General features: G+C 41.4%; 1 protein-coding gene across 1 annotated transcript in view; it reads right to left on the bottom strand.

Moving 5' to 3' along the window:
- Window positions 1–15,630: 15,630 nt before the first annotated feature.
- LOC115591554 (putative C-type lectin domain family 20 member A) overlaps window positions 15,631–16,693 on the bottom strand; it is a 37,274-nt gene continuing 36,211 nt past the window's right edge. Inside the window, exon 6 of the mRNA XM_030433654.1 lies at window positions 15,631–15,945. Within this exon, the coding sequence (XP_030289514.1) occupies window positions 15,814–15,945 (132 nt within the window). The 3' untranslated portion in view covers window positions 15,631–15,813. The remainder of the gene's footprint in view (window positions 15,946–16,693) is intronic.

Genomic DNA, 16,693 nt, shown 5'->3' with positions numbered 1-16,693 from the left:
GGAAGGGTGAAGACTGTGAGTCAGTTTGTTCCTTCCCTTGCAGGATTGTACTGTTCTTGACACAGATATAATGTGTGTGAAACTGTAAACAACCAAAACCAAAATCCCTGCTGAGGCACATACAACAGATGATGCAACATGGCAACATCTCCACTGCCCTGCTACTGCTTAATATTTTTCAGACTCAATATTTAAAGGGGCAACACATCGTTTTGGAGAAGACTATTCAAACTCAGAATTTTAATATTAAGAATATTAATGAGGTAATACTGTTTATTTTTCCCATAACTGAATAAACAAGCTTTTCTCGGAGGAAAATAAGGTCTAAAGAACTCTCAGTGCGTTTACATGCACAGCTTAGTCAGATTACAGCCATAGCTCGACTATGCTGCTCAATCAGACAACTGCAATTGTCTGAGTATACATGCCGGTGAGAAAATCGGATTATTGGCCTGAGCATGTCATACCCCGGTACGCTAGGTGGCGCTGTGCCCATTTCAACTAGTGGTAACAGGGCCCCCTCCGGCTGAACTCTTTACGTCACCAGCTGCCTCGGCATTCAAGAAAGATGGCGTACGAAGAGCGAGACGAAGCTAAATCTTTGTACACTTCGTATATGGTGTACAGGATAATTACACAAACTAGGTGCACTCTGGCGTTTTTCTTGCGGTGATTTCGGAGGAAAGACGCTGCCGCCGCCGCCGCCGCCGCCGCCGCCGCCATCCGTCTACTTCCGGCTCACGGCCCCGGGGAAAAATCTTGCGCCTGCGCAGAACGCAAAATCCGATCTGATCCGCTGGAACGTATGCATGCAGGAGTAATGCGACTAGCAATCGAATAATCTGGGTGCTTTAATTCGACTATGAGAAATCCGATCCGGTCCGATTTTAGTCAGACTAAGGTGTATACATGCATCTTTAAAATCCCATCATAGTCAGACTAACACAGTAATTCAGTTTTCTTGAGTGTCATGTAAATGCACTGACTGTCTGAGGCTAGAAAGGCGGCAGGGTCCGCCACATATAAACAAAGTAAAACAGTATGATAAGTCCTTTAAGGTCAGTTTGGTTGTTCACTTTATTCAGTCATGAAAATGAAGTGTTCATTTATTTAGTTTGCTTAACAGTCAATGAAGATCTTTCTCTTCTGATTAAAACTACTACCTAAAACTGCATAGTGCACCTTTAATACTTACTTTAAACAGTAAAGGTTTGCTGAAGAGAAGAAGCCCTATCTTCAGGAAGGACATTTATATACTGTCAATTTTAGTTCCTCTGTTCTGTGCTTTAAGTGACGAGACTTTGTCCACGTTAAACGTAGATTAAAATCTTCTCCTAACTTTTAACCAAGTGTTACTGGTTACTGTATTGTAAGAGTGAATACTGTGGGAAAACTAATGACCATAGGTGTACAATAGGTGGTTTTTCTGAGCCACACTTCAAACCGAGGATTGGTTACTCAATTATATATTATGCTACTTGAATTGTGATCGGAAGAAGCCGAGGCTGCACGGGAACATCAGCAATAAAAAATAATACAATAGTCATCACTAGACTGATGGCAAACAAATGCATAAAAAAAGTAGCTCACAGAAAAACGAATATAATCAATTTACTTATTAGAAATATTCCAGTTTTACATCCGTAGCTGCATCGCAGTCTTATTGGTGGTGTCAACATTTTCCCATCCATGTGTGGCTGACTCTCCTGGATTAAGCCAGATGGCAGTTCATCTCTTCCAAGCTTCTTAAAGCCTCTTAAGACACAGGCCACGAGCTCCGGGAAACTAAAGAGCAACCTTGCTGGACCTCCGCTCCCAGACTCTAATCCCTCCCCACCCCCCTCCTCCAATGCTGTCTCCATGGAATTAGCATGTCATTGGGTCTCATGAGCCATACAACGTCCAGGAAATGCCCTTGGCTGTTGCCATGCCCATGCCTGGCTTACCTGCAGATGAACTTTAAAGTGGCGGTATAAGGGTGCGATCTTTGATTTGCGTTAATTGCTGTTAAATATAGTTATTAAGGTTTTTTCTTTGCTGCAGATTGCACGTTTCTTTGCTGAAGTTTGAGTTCAGTCTTTGTTGTTATTGCATGTCATGCCAACCACAAAGCCTTTCTTCATTTTATGCCCCTGCTGCTGCTGCTGCCAACAACATAAAAGACATCACTTCCTGTTCTCCAGGGGATTTTTCCTGACAAAGTGCTACCTTACAACGTGTGCTTAGACCAGCAGGTTTTCATGAAATGAGTGGACTTTGTGCTACATTAACCGTCTGATTTCTCTTAATAAAACATTACTGATTAAGTTGAAGCCTAAGAAAGCAAACTCAGCAGTCACATTAGCAAGCCAGCTAGTGTCTGTGAGTTCATTCAAAATGCCTCCAGTTGACCTGAATTTATCTTGGCTTCCTATTTGATGTCAAATGTTCACGTGGCACAAAACATTTGGCTATTATACAACAGAATGTAATGTACTGTACACTCCCAGGTGATTAGAAGCATAATTATGTGATGAATTACACACACAGTCTGACTCTAGGACACATAAAGGCAGAGGTGCAAACTGGACAAACAACTATGTGACCTCGGAGAGCCCTTGTAAATGCAGCAACAGCACAGTGGAGAAATACTTTATAAAAGTCATGAATAAGTTTTACTCAAAGGAGCTCTGTGGAACTTTTGTGGCATGTCGGCCATGGAAGTCAGCCATAAGTTTACATTAGCGGGCTCTTAACAAACGTTAGCTACTGTTGCTCTCTGTTAGCTGGAGCTGAGCTGCCATGGCTAGTTAGCAGCCATGGCTAGTTAGCTCATGTAGTTGTGCAGTTAGCGGTCCGGACTGGTTGTTCTGAGTGTTGGTGTTCTCTCAAGTGTGCCGAACAGCATGTTTTGAACAGGGACTACACTGATTGTAGCAGATCTGCGAAGTGACTAGGAACTAAAGTTGTTAAATAAATGTAGTGGAGAAAAAAAGTGCAATAGAATTGTAGTGGAGTAGAAGTGGAAAGTAGTTGAAAATTTAAATACTCAAGTTCAGTACAGTACAGTACATAAAGACACACACACACACACACACACACACCACTGTACGAAATGCTCATAAGCCCCACGGGAAAACGTTGTTTTTTCCCGTTACAGGAATGAAGAAAACTCATTTTGAAGCCTTTTTCTCACAGAACAGACAAACTAAATCAAAACAACATTGTTGAGCTGGAAGAGGAGATTGTTCCTAAAAACCACAGATTTCCTCTGAACATCAGAAGTGTGTGTGTGGGTGTGTGTGCTTACAGATACACAGCGCACTTGTGTGAAAATATGCGATAACAAACATGCCGATGACATTCCTGCAGTGACCTTTGACCTTCCTTTGACAGTCCTGTCTTGTTTTTGTGTGGGCCTCTGCAGTTGAATCATGTCAGTCCCTGAGCACCTGAGCGTCAATGTCAAACAGAAGCCTTTTTGAATCTCTGTAACTTCAGCTTCCTATAAGATGCTGATCTGGCTGGTTTAAACAAGCACCGTTCAGTCGGCGACAGTGCTGCACCCTTGCTGCATCCAGGTTATCAGCCTGGAAGAACTGGCTTCCGACACTGCCTCGCTCTCAAGTTAATGCGCACAAACCGCTTTATTTGGCCGCCGCTCAGCCGACAAACCTGCAATAATCACTTTATTTGCGCATGATTTACCTGCTCCCACTCGCAAGTGAGTCTCCCCGGAGCTTAATTTCAAAAGCCGTTTGAAAAATGGGACGCTGACTTTGACAAAACGCTGCTGAATGAAAGAAACAGTACTGAAGTCATCAGCTGTTATAGGAAATCTGCCGAGAAAGGAGTCTTGTGAATGCAAAGTAAGCTCGTGTTATATAAGTGTCAAACATTTGCCATTTAACACTTCTTGTGAAGTCGAGTCAGTTCTCCCCCATCTTTAACATCTCTCTCATTTTTCTACAACCTTTTGTCTTTGTTTCTCCGTCCTCCTTCTCTAACTCTGTTCTCCAAGTTCAGTGTTTTCCATCCTGTGTCTCAGATCCTGTGTACCACATTTTTCATCATAGTCACAACAACAACAGGCTGTGTGTGTATGTGTGTGTGTGTTCGTATGTCCGTGTGTCTGAGTTTCCATACAGGACGACAAAGGGAGAGTGGCAGTTTTGAGAGAGCAAGCCTTCGTCATTTCCTTCCCGTTTCCTTCACTTCATTCTCCGTTCCCCTGCTGCAAACTGCCCCCTCTTTCCTCCACCTGGAAACACACACACACACAAACACACACACACACACACACACACACACACACACACACACACACACACACACACACATACAATCTGACACATTGCATAAACAAGCACACAAAATCCTTTTCATGCACATGCACATTCTTTTGAGGTGAGCAAAGACCGTGCAGGTGCATCAACAGGATTTTTACAGTCATCCAGCCCTGCAGCCAAGCATCCTCTCATAAACATTACATGAATGTATTGATGAATGTTTTCTACATGCATGTAATTCACACGTTAATGACCGATATGTGTGCATGTGTCAGTGCACGTTATGACATTTTGAGCTCTGTCTATACTGTTTGTAAAAACATTCACTGCAGATCAAGTTATTGTCACACCTTTGTGTGTCGCTAATCATTTCTCAGCTGCTGTCATGGAGTTCATGACACTGAGTCAACATGTTCAGAAGATGTGAACGACACAGCAATGCAGACATTCAGGTGCAGCAGGTTATCAGAAGGGAGTCAGCAGGTCTGAACAGAGGCTGCTCTGTAATGTTAAAGCAATAACATCTGAGAAGACTTTCTTCACTGTGAATGATGGCACGGCGCCATCAGGGCCAACTGTGTAAAATACATTTAAACAATAATAAAATCCCCTCTGTGGTTTTACCTCACTGCATTACAGTACACAGCCATCTCTGTGGCATGTGTAGCATGTGGAGTTTATGTCTATAGCTGTGTTTGATGGGAGAGATCCTGAGGGTTTGAGGCTGCCTGACAATCAGTTTGCTGAACTCACACACGACGCGGTGCCTGTCAGACGTGGGAAAGCAGAGGAATTGCGGTGCGCTGGACTGGATACAGAGGATCAGCACATCGCTCTGTAATCTTTCAGCTTATGAAAATGAAATTGACAGATACCATTGTTTGCTCTAATAAGCAAATCGTCCTAACTCTGTGTGACAGGAATGCTCCCGGTCAGGATTCTTGTGATTAAATGGGATTGTACTTTGTGTGTGCATGTGTGTGTGCGCACTACACAACCGATGGGTGAAAGGGACTGTGTGTGTGTGTGTGTGTGTGTGTGTGCATGTGTGTGTTTGATTGCGAGCTTGTTTTGTCGAAAGAACGTAGCACAGACCAAACTTATAAACAACCAGTAGAAGGGAAAAAATACTGTTGCGAGAGACTTTTAAACATTGTCATAAAGTATGTGTCAACCCTGTCTACTAAAAAATTATGCTCGGGGACAGCTAACCTTTAGTAGCACATATTTTCAGAAGGAAAGACAAGATCACATTCTGTTTCTTGTTGCTGTAATAGGTAAAAGTTTATACTGAAAGTATGTGTGAAATGTGCCTGTGTATTGCAGACCTCGCCATGTTTTTATGGTGATGTCTAGGCAACCCAAAGCACTTAATGCTGATTTGCAGTGTTGGGAGGCTACCTGCTTACTTTACACTAGAAGTGTTTAACTACGGCAAAACTAACATAGGGAAAAATCTCAATTGGTTGATTAAAGCTACTTAGAAAAGGTAGTTAAACTTGCACCAGCAATGACACCCACTGACATGTCCACATTCCGACCTGTGAGTACACACGAGTGATTTCTGCTTTATTATATGAGATCACACCCATCTACCACACCTGTAAAGTTTCATGGCTGGCTATTGAGACGACAAAATCTGTTAACAGACAGAAAAACGTGACTGAAGACAGCAGAAAAGTGAAATATCCCTTCAGTTAAACTCCTGGCAAAGTACTCATAACTGCTTCTGTGGAAGTTCCCGCTGCAATAGTTGTGTCGAGAACCATTAATGTGGGCCAGGGGTCTAAAATGGGGGGTCATATCCCTACTTCCATCTTCAGATTCTGCCTCCGTATTAATTTCAACTACACACCTGTACACCTTTGTAACCGTATCTTTCGTGGTTTTGAAGCTGTCATGTCGACAAGGTTTTGTCAGACAAACATACAAATACACAAAAGCACCTGGCAAATTGCTCAAATCCACTTCTGTGTTAGTTTTCATCACAAAAGGAGTCTCCGGGAACACGTTTATCATGATGACACACAATGACGCCATCCTGGCAGGTAACAGAAAGTCACATGCCTACAAAAAAATACACTTAAATTAGTTTATTGCAAAAAGTGGCCACATGTTTACAGGTCATAGAAAAACCAAAGAAAATTCCCTATGGTTAACGGGAAAGTGCTCTAAATGTGAGCTTTGTATGACAGAAGAGATTAAAAAAAAAAAAAAAATCATTGTATTCTTTTTATGTGAGGTGGAGATCCTAGTTTGAGTATGGCTGAGGACTTTTACATTTTTTTGCCCCTCATTTCTTGTCCTTTCTCTTCTGCGTACAGTAATGGCTCAAAATGCCCTGCAGTGTTAATGCTCGGGACACCACAACACGGCTAAACTGTCCTAGGACCTGGTATTAAGGGGGCACAAGAAACTGAGAGCATGAGAAACTGAAATCCTCTAGCGAGACGAGGTGGTGGCTGAGGGTGGACGGAACGGGGGCAGAGGCGGATTCCTTGAGGCCTTGTTCCCAGCTGTCACCAGAAGACTCACGTGCCTCCACCCTCCTCCCCAACCTGTCGGTCTCAACACAGCGCCGCAGACTGGAATGCAGTGCCGCTCATATCTGGCCTCTCTGAAGACGTTGGCATTCCTCCAATAGCTTGAGAGAAAAGCAGATGAAAGAAAAATGACAAAAGAGTCCAAATAGAAGAAGGAGGGAGAGATCGAGGTGGAGACTGGAAGGGGCGACAGAGACAGATACACAGAGAAATACAAGTTAAAGGATCATTTTTTAAATCAGCTGCTCGGTTAAAGCCCGCGATTTCCCATTGATTCACATATATTATAGAGATCAAGACAGAGTGTATAATTTACTGTCATTAAGTTGCTGTTGTTGAGTGACAGAAGGGTGCAATTCCCAGGGTCAATCATGACAAAAAATGGACAGAGAAAATGAAAATCTTAAGCCACAGAAGAATTTAGAAAATCTCACTAAATTTTGTATCTGTTGTACGTTGAAAGAAATCTTTATTGGAGGCCATATAAGTGTATAACATTCGAGATGTCATGAAGCTTCTTTATTTACTTTACAGTTTTTTTCGATTGCTAAGACGCATTGGTTGAAACTGAAGCGACATGTTCAAAACTCTTAACACAGTCTGCATTTCCATCATGCAGCTCAGCTCAACAGTTAATCTCATGCCCAAAAGTGTGTCTCACCAACAAAACACTTCATACTTGTCTCAAAAGAAGCTCATTCAACTAAACACTAGCACATTGTCTCACTTTGGAAACACACACAATCACCCTTAACAAACGGAACGACAAAATACTAACAACAAAGAACATTACATCAAATACATCTTATATTTCAAGTTAGAATGATTTTTGTCAGGTAAATCAGTATTTTATATGGGATCTTTTGCACTTTTGGTTCTAAATTATTGTATATGCTGTGATATATTGCAACAACACTGAATCATGAATGCAGAGATTTATTCAAGAACATTTGTGCTTTTGCACAAGTACTTCAGGACCATACAAAAAATAAAGATTACATAAACAAAATAATGCAGAATCTCATAATTCCAGGGGTAGAATACAAATTACAGTAAGAGATAAAACAAAAAAACAACACATGTATACTGTAATATTCAGACCCTGTCATCTGCATTCGGCCACATGTTTTCATCAACGTCACGTCTTATATCTTCTCTGGCAAGGCACCTAGGGTAGAATCTTCTTGAATGTCTGATCCATCCCTGGCAGGCTTCGGGAGAAATATCTCCACAACCAGCATTCATTGCATCAGCAAGGAGAGCTGGTTGTGTGGAGCGTGATCATAAACCTTCCACCTCCATGCTGAAAAAAATTCTTCAACGGGGTTCAAGAAGGGCGAGTATGGAGGCAAAAACAGCACAGACATCCTTGGATGCTTTCTAATGAGGCCAAACGCAGATCACCTGAATCAGTTTTCAGCTGAAAACTACCATCAGCTGTTTGGAATTGCATCTTCGTTTTATTTATTTTTATTGTCAATATTTTGATATAATGTTCAATAGATTTCAATGTGGCTGCAGCAGAAATTCCCAGTGTTTTTTCCCCTATCATTCTGTTCTAAGTGTGTTTTTAACTGTTTTGAACAAAGTGTGTTAGCATTTGAAAATTGTGCTGTTAAAGCATAGTGTTTTGCAGGTGTGAACTAGTGAATGAGAAAAGACTTCATCCATTTTGGTGACTGTGGTCACTGAATGCGCTTCGTCTGAAAGCAATGAAAAGTGAGACACAGTTTAGCCCACATGCATTTCTGTTTTGCAGACTGTGCTAAGAGTTTTGAACATGTCGCTTCAGTTTCGACCAATGCGTCTTAGCAATCGAAAAAAAACTGTAAGCTGGAACTTGCTGCATGTTGCAAACCCCCGCAGCAGTGAGAGGTCGACGGAAAGTATCAGAAAAAGGTGGAGTAGAAATCTCTTCATATCAGTGCGTTCAAGTGAAGTGTAATGCTGGTAGGCTTTTCATTCTTGATTTCAAGACGTGAAAAAAGATAAAAAAGGGTGTGTAATGGGTCACTCTCTGTGTGTTGCCTTTGGTTTGAACTGACCTGGTTTTGTGGGATCTCGCCTGTGCAAATAGTTTCAGAGTTATCTGCTGAGGTCTTGAAATATCTGCGGCAACCTCAGTACAGTCACGGCGACCGAAGTTTCATTTGTCGTGCTCCAGACAATGTGAAAAACTATGAACTGGTAACCGTGGGTGATCCACAAACCTCACTGAGATCCCATTGCCTGCATCTTAAACAAAGTTTTGCACAAGTTGATATGGATTAATGCTTTTTTTTTTTTATTGGACTGATGTGTTTTGAGCATTAAAGCATGTAAACCTATTGTAGAGGTAAAAAATAAATAAATATAAAAATAAATATCATGAACCTGAAAAAAGCATAATATGTCTGGAGGGTGTGCCTCGTGTCAGTGCCTCTCTCTGCCCCGCAACAGACAGCAACAGTAGCTAGTTAAACCTTACATTCAAAAACCTTATGTCCACGTGTTCAGTGAATTGTGCTAAATCTTGTGATATAGGCCACATCCATTTTCGTCTACCGTTTTTTTTCCTGCAAATTCGCGAAAGGTTGCGTTCCAAACAGGAAGTGTTGCACATCTCCACATTGGTGTGTCCGAATGACATGAAACTCCGGTTACTACTTCCCCATGAGCCTCTAAGGCTCTGTCGAACATTTTGGCAGATTACCTCTAGGTGGCGCTCTTTAAATTGAAGTCTTTTATATCTCCACATTAGTAGGTCAGATTAACACAAAATTATTATTATTGCCAATGCCCTCCTGACGATAGCTGACAAAAGGTGTTACCTGGGGACTATATAACACCCCCTGGAATATTCAAAATACAAGCCCCGCCTCCTACATGCACACACATGAATGACATTCGGTAAGCATTTGTATCATGACCAGATGCACAAAAAACATTTGGGTACCAAACTGTCATTCCAACAGGAAGTCGACAGCAGCATGCTCTGACGCGTGTGGACTGTGAGGGCCCGCTCATCGCTGCTTGCAGCTTTGATTTAGTGATGAGTACACTAACATAAACTACCTACTGTTTTACAGCACAACACAGAAGTTACACGGAGCCACTTTAACCAATTTCTGATGACATACATTGAGCCACTTTGGCTCTGATGCTGCAATCTGCAATGTAACCCATAACTAATGTTATCAAATAGATACACTGGGATAAAAAGCACAATATTTGCCTCCAAAATGTAGCAGCGTGGAAGAATAAAGTAGCAGAAAATGGAAATACTCAATTGAAGTACAAATACCTCAAAATGATACTTTTGTACTCTCCTTGAGTAAATATACTTGATTAAATTCCATCACTGCCTGCGTTTGGCTTCTGCTGACACTAGTGTGCAGGTCAGATATACTGATGTTACACACACCTGCTGTGGCTGTATTAGTCAAGTCAGAAGACAAAATGTACTCAGTGAAGATGTAGCCAAAGCCACATCTCATATATATGTTTTATTTAGAAGAAAACGTACATGTCATGAACACTTCAGTAATATGAATGATGAGGGAAAAACTCTTCTACCACAGTCTAAAGGATGTATTCAGGGTCATGGTTCAGCGCTCAGTAAAGTGATAATAGTGTACTATATCGTTAGGATTTTATTGATACCGATATCAATACCGATACTCCTTATCAGTACTGATACTTATCGATACTCTTATCGATACTGCAACATGTCATTTTGTGTAAAAACAAAAAGAAGAAAAAAGATTCAACCTTCTTTTTATTACCACAAGGTAATAATAAAGCTTCAACCAAACAGAACCTATGCAATTACAAATACTCCTGAACAGATAACCAGGACCAGGACCAGATATAAAAATCTGGCACATGCCAGAGGACGACAAAGCAATTCAGCTGAATGTAGCACTGAGCTGACAGGAAGTCAAGCACTGAAATAACAATATAACATCCTGTTACTTTTCAAAATCAAACACTCCAAAAAGAGACAAACACAAGCTCTTCTGCTGATCCTTCGGTCGGGAACACTTCGTGTTGTTGTTTTTATAACACAGACCTATAACTGCGGTCGCGAGTGATCATGTGGTTATCGCGGAAACTCCTCAGCCTCGCGACGCCAGCTCTCTCCCGTACTGCGTTGTGGTGGACTCAAAACAAAACCTGTGGGGGTGGGATTGCGGAGCAAAACCGGATTGGAACGGTAACGCAGTGGACAGTATCCTGTGGAAATTCGGGGTAAGCATTATCACTAAACACTTGGAGTGCGCGCATAGTATGAAGCTAAAGGAGTGCAGCGTGTTTGATTGCTATAACAAAGTAAAGTTAAACGCTAAAGACTGCAGCGCTGTGGCAGCAGCACCCGGTTTCGTTTCTGCGACGTCAAGTCACGGAGTTTGTTGTTAAGTTTGTAGTCATTACGGTTGGGTGGACGTTCAAAAGCCAATAAAAATCATTAAAAAAAAGTGAAAAAAAAAAAAAGAAAAAAGAAAAGTACAGATAACAGTACCATTTGTCCAGCATCTTAATGGTACCCTGGTACCGACCCAATTAGGAGCCGGAACCAAAAAGTACCGGTCCTCGGTATACACCCCTACACATAAGAGACACATAGAATAATAGTTGGATATGCATTTCAGAGTACAGACTATTTTCTTTTATTCTTCTGAGAGCCTTCTTTCTCCTCGTGGAAGACTTTCCCATCAGGCTGCTCTCTCCACTTCAGGGTGACTCCGCTCATTCCCTTCTCCGTCAGCCTGTCCTGGAGCTGGGAAACACAAGCCATTTTCAAACAGTTTAAGCTACACTTAGCTTTAGCTTACAGGGACACTGGAAGTCAATCACATTTGGGGCACTGAGGGGTCAGACTATATAATGACATCATTATAAATGGTGTGCAACATTAATGCTTTTTGCGTCAATTTGAATGGCAAGGATAAATTACATTATAATAGTTATTAACAACAATTTGAGTAGATTTGCACCAACACAGATGGCAAACGCGAACAGCAACATACTGCAGGTCCAAGCACTTTCCCAGACTCCCTTGTAAAATCGCTCAATTTTGTAAGTTTTCGAGTCAGATGGAACTGTATAACTTTGTGAAATGCTATCTCTGACAAATTCCTCAATTATTTGGGCCTTCTTGTAAATTCGGCAAATGTTATACATAAAGTTATTTCTTACATATTTTTTTAATTTTCTAAATATAGAGGAAGGGAGATCCAATCACAAGTGGTCACTGGAGATGCACCTGCTGCCAAAGTGTGAATTGTCGACCTGTTTCCTTTTGATCGGATCATCACAGGCGCTTGTCAATGCCAGGGACAAACAGCTTCATAGTTTATATTGATGTAGCGCTGTGATGACACAGATGTTTCAAGCTTGTTCTCATGGAGTCTGCACCACTCTTACTTATCAACTGATGGTTTTCATATTGTCTCGTTTTAGGGGGTGCCGCATCCCCCTCCGCACCCCTACTTCCCATGATGATGTCACCAGAGAAAATGTAGTCTAATTTTTTCGTGCTCCTGAAGCAAAAATCATTGTCCAATCGCAGTGGGATCACAGGATCATATACAGGCCTGGAGTGAATATGTGTCATGTTGACATGACTGAACAAAAAACACAGCCATCGTGTTGCCATGATCCTTATCATGATGACAACTCTTGATGCATTTGTTATTTATTTTTGTGTCTGCTTTGCATTCTGATTTTATACTTGCAGGAATTTGGTTCATGGTCACACACCTACCACATTGTTTTTTCCTTTAGGCAAAACACAGAGCAAGACGAATAAACAAAGAAAAGCACATTTTTTATGATTACTTTGCATCTGTCGTGGGTGTATGAAATTGTGTTGGGGTAGATTTTGAAGTCTCACCTGTTTCAGGATGTCAGCTTTCACAGCAGGGTCATTGAGATCCACAGAGGAGTCCCCTCGCTTTATCCTCAGCTTCACTATCTGCCTCGTCACTGTTGTAGAGACGCAGAATGAAGAGAGAAAAACAAGATGTGATTTAGCTGTGGTTTTAGTTCTGTTCATTCCAGTGGTAAAACATAAACTCTGATCCGTCACTTGAGTAAAAGTTGTAATGCCACCACGTAGAAACTGCTCACCGGGTGGTGGAGGGACACTGTAGCAGACAAACGGGAGTCTAGTTTCACACTGCAAAAACTTCCATTTTCCCGAATTCTGCAAAGCTGCAACACCACATACGACACTCATCGAGCCAACTGGGAGTGAAGCTCCTTCCCAGTGTCGGAATGAGGAGTTACTCCCATCAGACCAGTAACTGTTAGGATCTATGTGCAAACCAAACCATGGATATTTGGAAAGCGCCACCGCGTGCATAGCCTGGTTCTCAGCATCGCTCCTCACAGTGGCCAGGTCAGTGAACTTCTCCCTGCAGTACTTTTGAGCATTGGTCCAACTCATTGTCAAAGACACATAAACAAATTCAGGTTCCTGCTGTGTTCCTGTAGTTTGGGGAGAACAAAAAAATACCCCATTAAAATGAATCAATCATTAACAAAGGAAGAAATAAGTCCTTTCTCTGTACTTACCGTTATTACAGACAAATGGCCATCTCGTTGAGCAGTCCCATCCCCACCATTGGTTGTTACTAGTGTCACACATACCGCATAAATAATCGCCTGGTGAGCCCGATCGCCAGTTCCTATAATCAGCTCCAGGCACAGTGTAGTTGTCTGACCACCTCCAGCCAATATATTTGTACAGGCCAATCCAGACCTCAGAGTTTAAGCCAGAAGGTGAAACCTTGTTGATGAGTTGGTTCATTTCTTCAGCGCTTTCAATGGTGGCCAGGTCTGTGTACGTCTCTCTGCAGTAGGTCTGAGCTTCGGTCCAATTCATAGGATCAGCTACATAGTGGTACTGATGGAGGAGGCATGAGGAGAAGATGTGCCACCCTAAGGACGACATCAGTTTTTAAAAACATGAAGTAGATCAGACTATATTTTTTCTTCAGTATTAAACAGTCAGGTAAAGATTTGACTGACCTGACAGACAGATGACACTCAGCAAGATCCTCTCCATCATGATGCTGCTCCGTGGACTGTATGTGGCGATGTCCAGCACTATGAGGAAACAGTACCTCTGTACTTGCTCTCTGTTCTGGTCTTTATGCAAAAAGCATTGAGGTGGTAGACTTATGAAAATGTTTATTTGATGAGTCAAAGCAGGTTCTCCTAACTCTCCACTACACATTGTGTCCCTGTGGCAGCAGAAAGTCCTCCATCCTCCTTTTTATTTATGAACATCTTGATTTTTGCACTTTGTAATATTTGACAAAGTGTTTTGGGTCGAAGCCCAAAACTATTCTCAATGATGGAGATGGAGTATTATTGTACAAAATGATCACTCAGAGCAGCGTTCTTGTGATCTACTGGTCACTGACAATAATGAACACAGGTACATGTTTTTATTTTTAATGACACACTGATACCATATACAAAATACTGAATTCAATCTTATTTTGTCTTTTTATATATTTTGCATATTTATATCATGGGGTTTTATTTGTTTTTTCTTTTGTTTCTTACTTGTTATCTGTATAGTGCTATACTCCCTGAAGACGTAGCTCATGACAAAAAGTGTTGTAAAAAAAACTAAAACAAACACACACTGCACCCTTTAACCAACCTGTATCATATAGTATGTTGCATATATTGCCACATGAAAGAAATCATACTCATTTTATTCTGTAAATAAAATCAGTCTGTAATAAAGTGTAGTTTTGTGGTAGAAAGCGCAAAAAGGTCTGGCCTAGTAATGCACTGCAAAATCCAAAAATGACCAAAAAAACTTGTATTCATCAGAACAGAAGCAGAAAAAAAGAAAACTGCGGCCATGACATCAACATATTGTAGCCTGTTGGACAACCAAAGAAGAAGAAATAAGGTAAGGTAAGGTAACTTTCTTTGTACCGGAGGGTAGATTTGGTTGCTGTTAAGAAGAATTGGCTGCTTACACACCCACAGACAGCATTTACAAAATCGACAAAGACAGTGACATAACAGTGACAACAGTGCTCCAGACATGGAAACATGGATATAGAGTATGCAAAAAGGTATTAGTATCAAAGGACAAAAGAGAAATACAGAATACCAGCCATCATGGCAGATACAAAAAACTAGGTCAGAATAAACAAATAATTAGATTAAGAAGGCTGTACAGTCCATGAGTTATTAAGTTAGTGTGTAGCCTAAATTACTATTAAACGTTTTGACGGCTGAGGGAACAAAACTGCCTCTGTATCTCTTTGTTTTGCAGTCTGGCATTTTGTACCTGCGGCCTGATGGGAGAGGCTGAAATTAACCATATAGTGGGTGGGATCCATCCTCTAAGATAGACCCAGCTAGTCTCTGTAGCTGCCTAGTATGTAGGGATTCTGGGTTCAGCTGTGGCTCTCCAATCAGTCTACTAGCCCACCTCACAATTTGGTTCAGGGAATTCTTATTTTTGGTTAGTATTTTACTGTCAATGTGAAAAGAGGACAGTTTCCTCAGACAATATAAACACTGGTTCCCCTTCTTGTACACAGCTTTACAGTTTGTCTCGAAGTTTAAATCACTGAGAGAATCCAGGAAGTCGGCCAGACTTGAGCAAATATACTTGATTAAATTCCATCACTGCCTGCGTCTGGCTTCTGCTGGCACTAGTGTGCAGGTTAGATATACTGATGTTACACACACCTGCTGTTGCTGCATTGGTCACATCAGAAGACAAAATGTACTCAGCGAAGATGTAGCCAAAGCCACATCTCATACATATGTTTTATTTAGAAGAAAACGTATATGTCATGGATGCACTTTACACAGCAGTATTCATGATGAGGGACAAACACTTCTAAGACAGTCTACAGGATGTATTCAGGGTCATGGTTCAGCACTCAGTACAGTGATAATAGTGTACTCTGTGTATGAGCAGATAGAATCAAAAGTCACCACACATTACAGACACATAGAATAACAGTTGGATATGCATTTCAGAGTTCAGACTTTTTTCTTTTATTCTTCTGAGAGCCTTCTTTCTCCTCGTGGAAGACTTTCCCATCAGGCTGCTCTCTCCACTTCAGGGTGACTCCGCTCATTCCCTTCTCCGTCAGCCTGTCCTGGAGCTGGGAAACACAAGCCATTTTCAAACAGTTTAAGCTACACTTAGCTGTAGCTTACAGGGACACTGGAAGTCAATCACATTTGGGGCACTGAGGGGTCAGACTATATAATGACATCATTATAGATAGTGTGCAACATTAATGCTTTTTGCATCAATTTGAATGGCAAGGATAAATTACATTATAATAGTTATTAACAACAATTTGAGTAGATTTTGCACCAACACAGATGGCAAACGTGAACAGCAACATACTGCAGGTCCAAGCACTTTCCCAGACTCCCTTGTAAAATCGCTCAATTTTGTAAGTTTTCGAGTCAGATGGAACTGTATAACTTTGTGAAATGCTGTCTCTGACAAGTTCTTAATTATTTGGGCCTTCTTGTAAATTCGGCAAATATTATACATTTATTTATTTTCTACCTTGAGTAAAAAACACCTTGTCTGTTTGACCCAGCGATGCACATGTTCTTTTGTTTTTAAAAAAAATATAGAACGGGGGAAGGGAGATCCACTCACAAGTTGCTGCCAAGTGTGAATTGTCGACCTGTTTCCTTTTGATCGGATCATCACAGGCGCTTATCAATGCCAGGGACAAACAGCTTCATAGTTTATATTGATGTAGCGCTGTGACGACACAGATGTTTCAAGCTTGTTCTCATGGAGTCTGCACCACTCTTACTTATCAACTGATGGTTTTCATATTGCCTCGTTTTAGGGGGTGCCACATCCCCCTCCGCACCCCTACTTCC

This window comes from Sparus aurata, chromosome 11, assembly GCF_900880675.1.
Source record: "Sparus aurata chromosome 11, fSpaAur1.1, whole genome shotgun sequence".
NCBI classification, from domain to species: Eukaryota; Metazoa; Chordata; class Actinopteri; order Spariformes; family Sparidae; genus Sparus; species Sparus aurata.
This window is presented reverse-complemented; position numbering and strand designations above follow the sequence as displayed.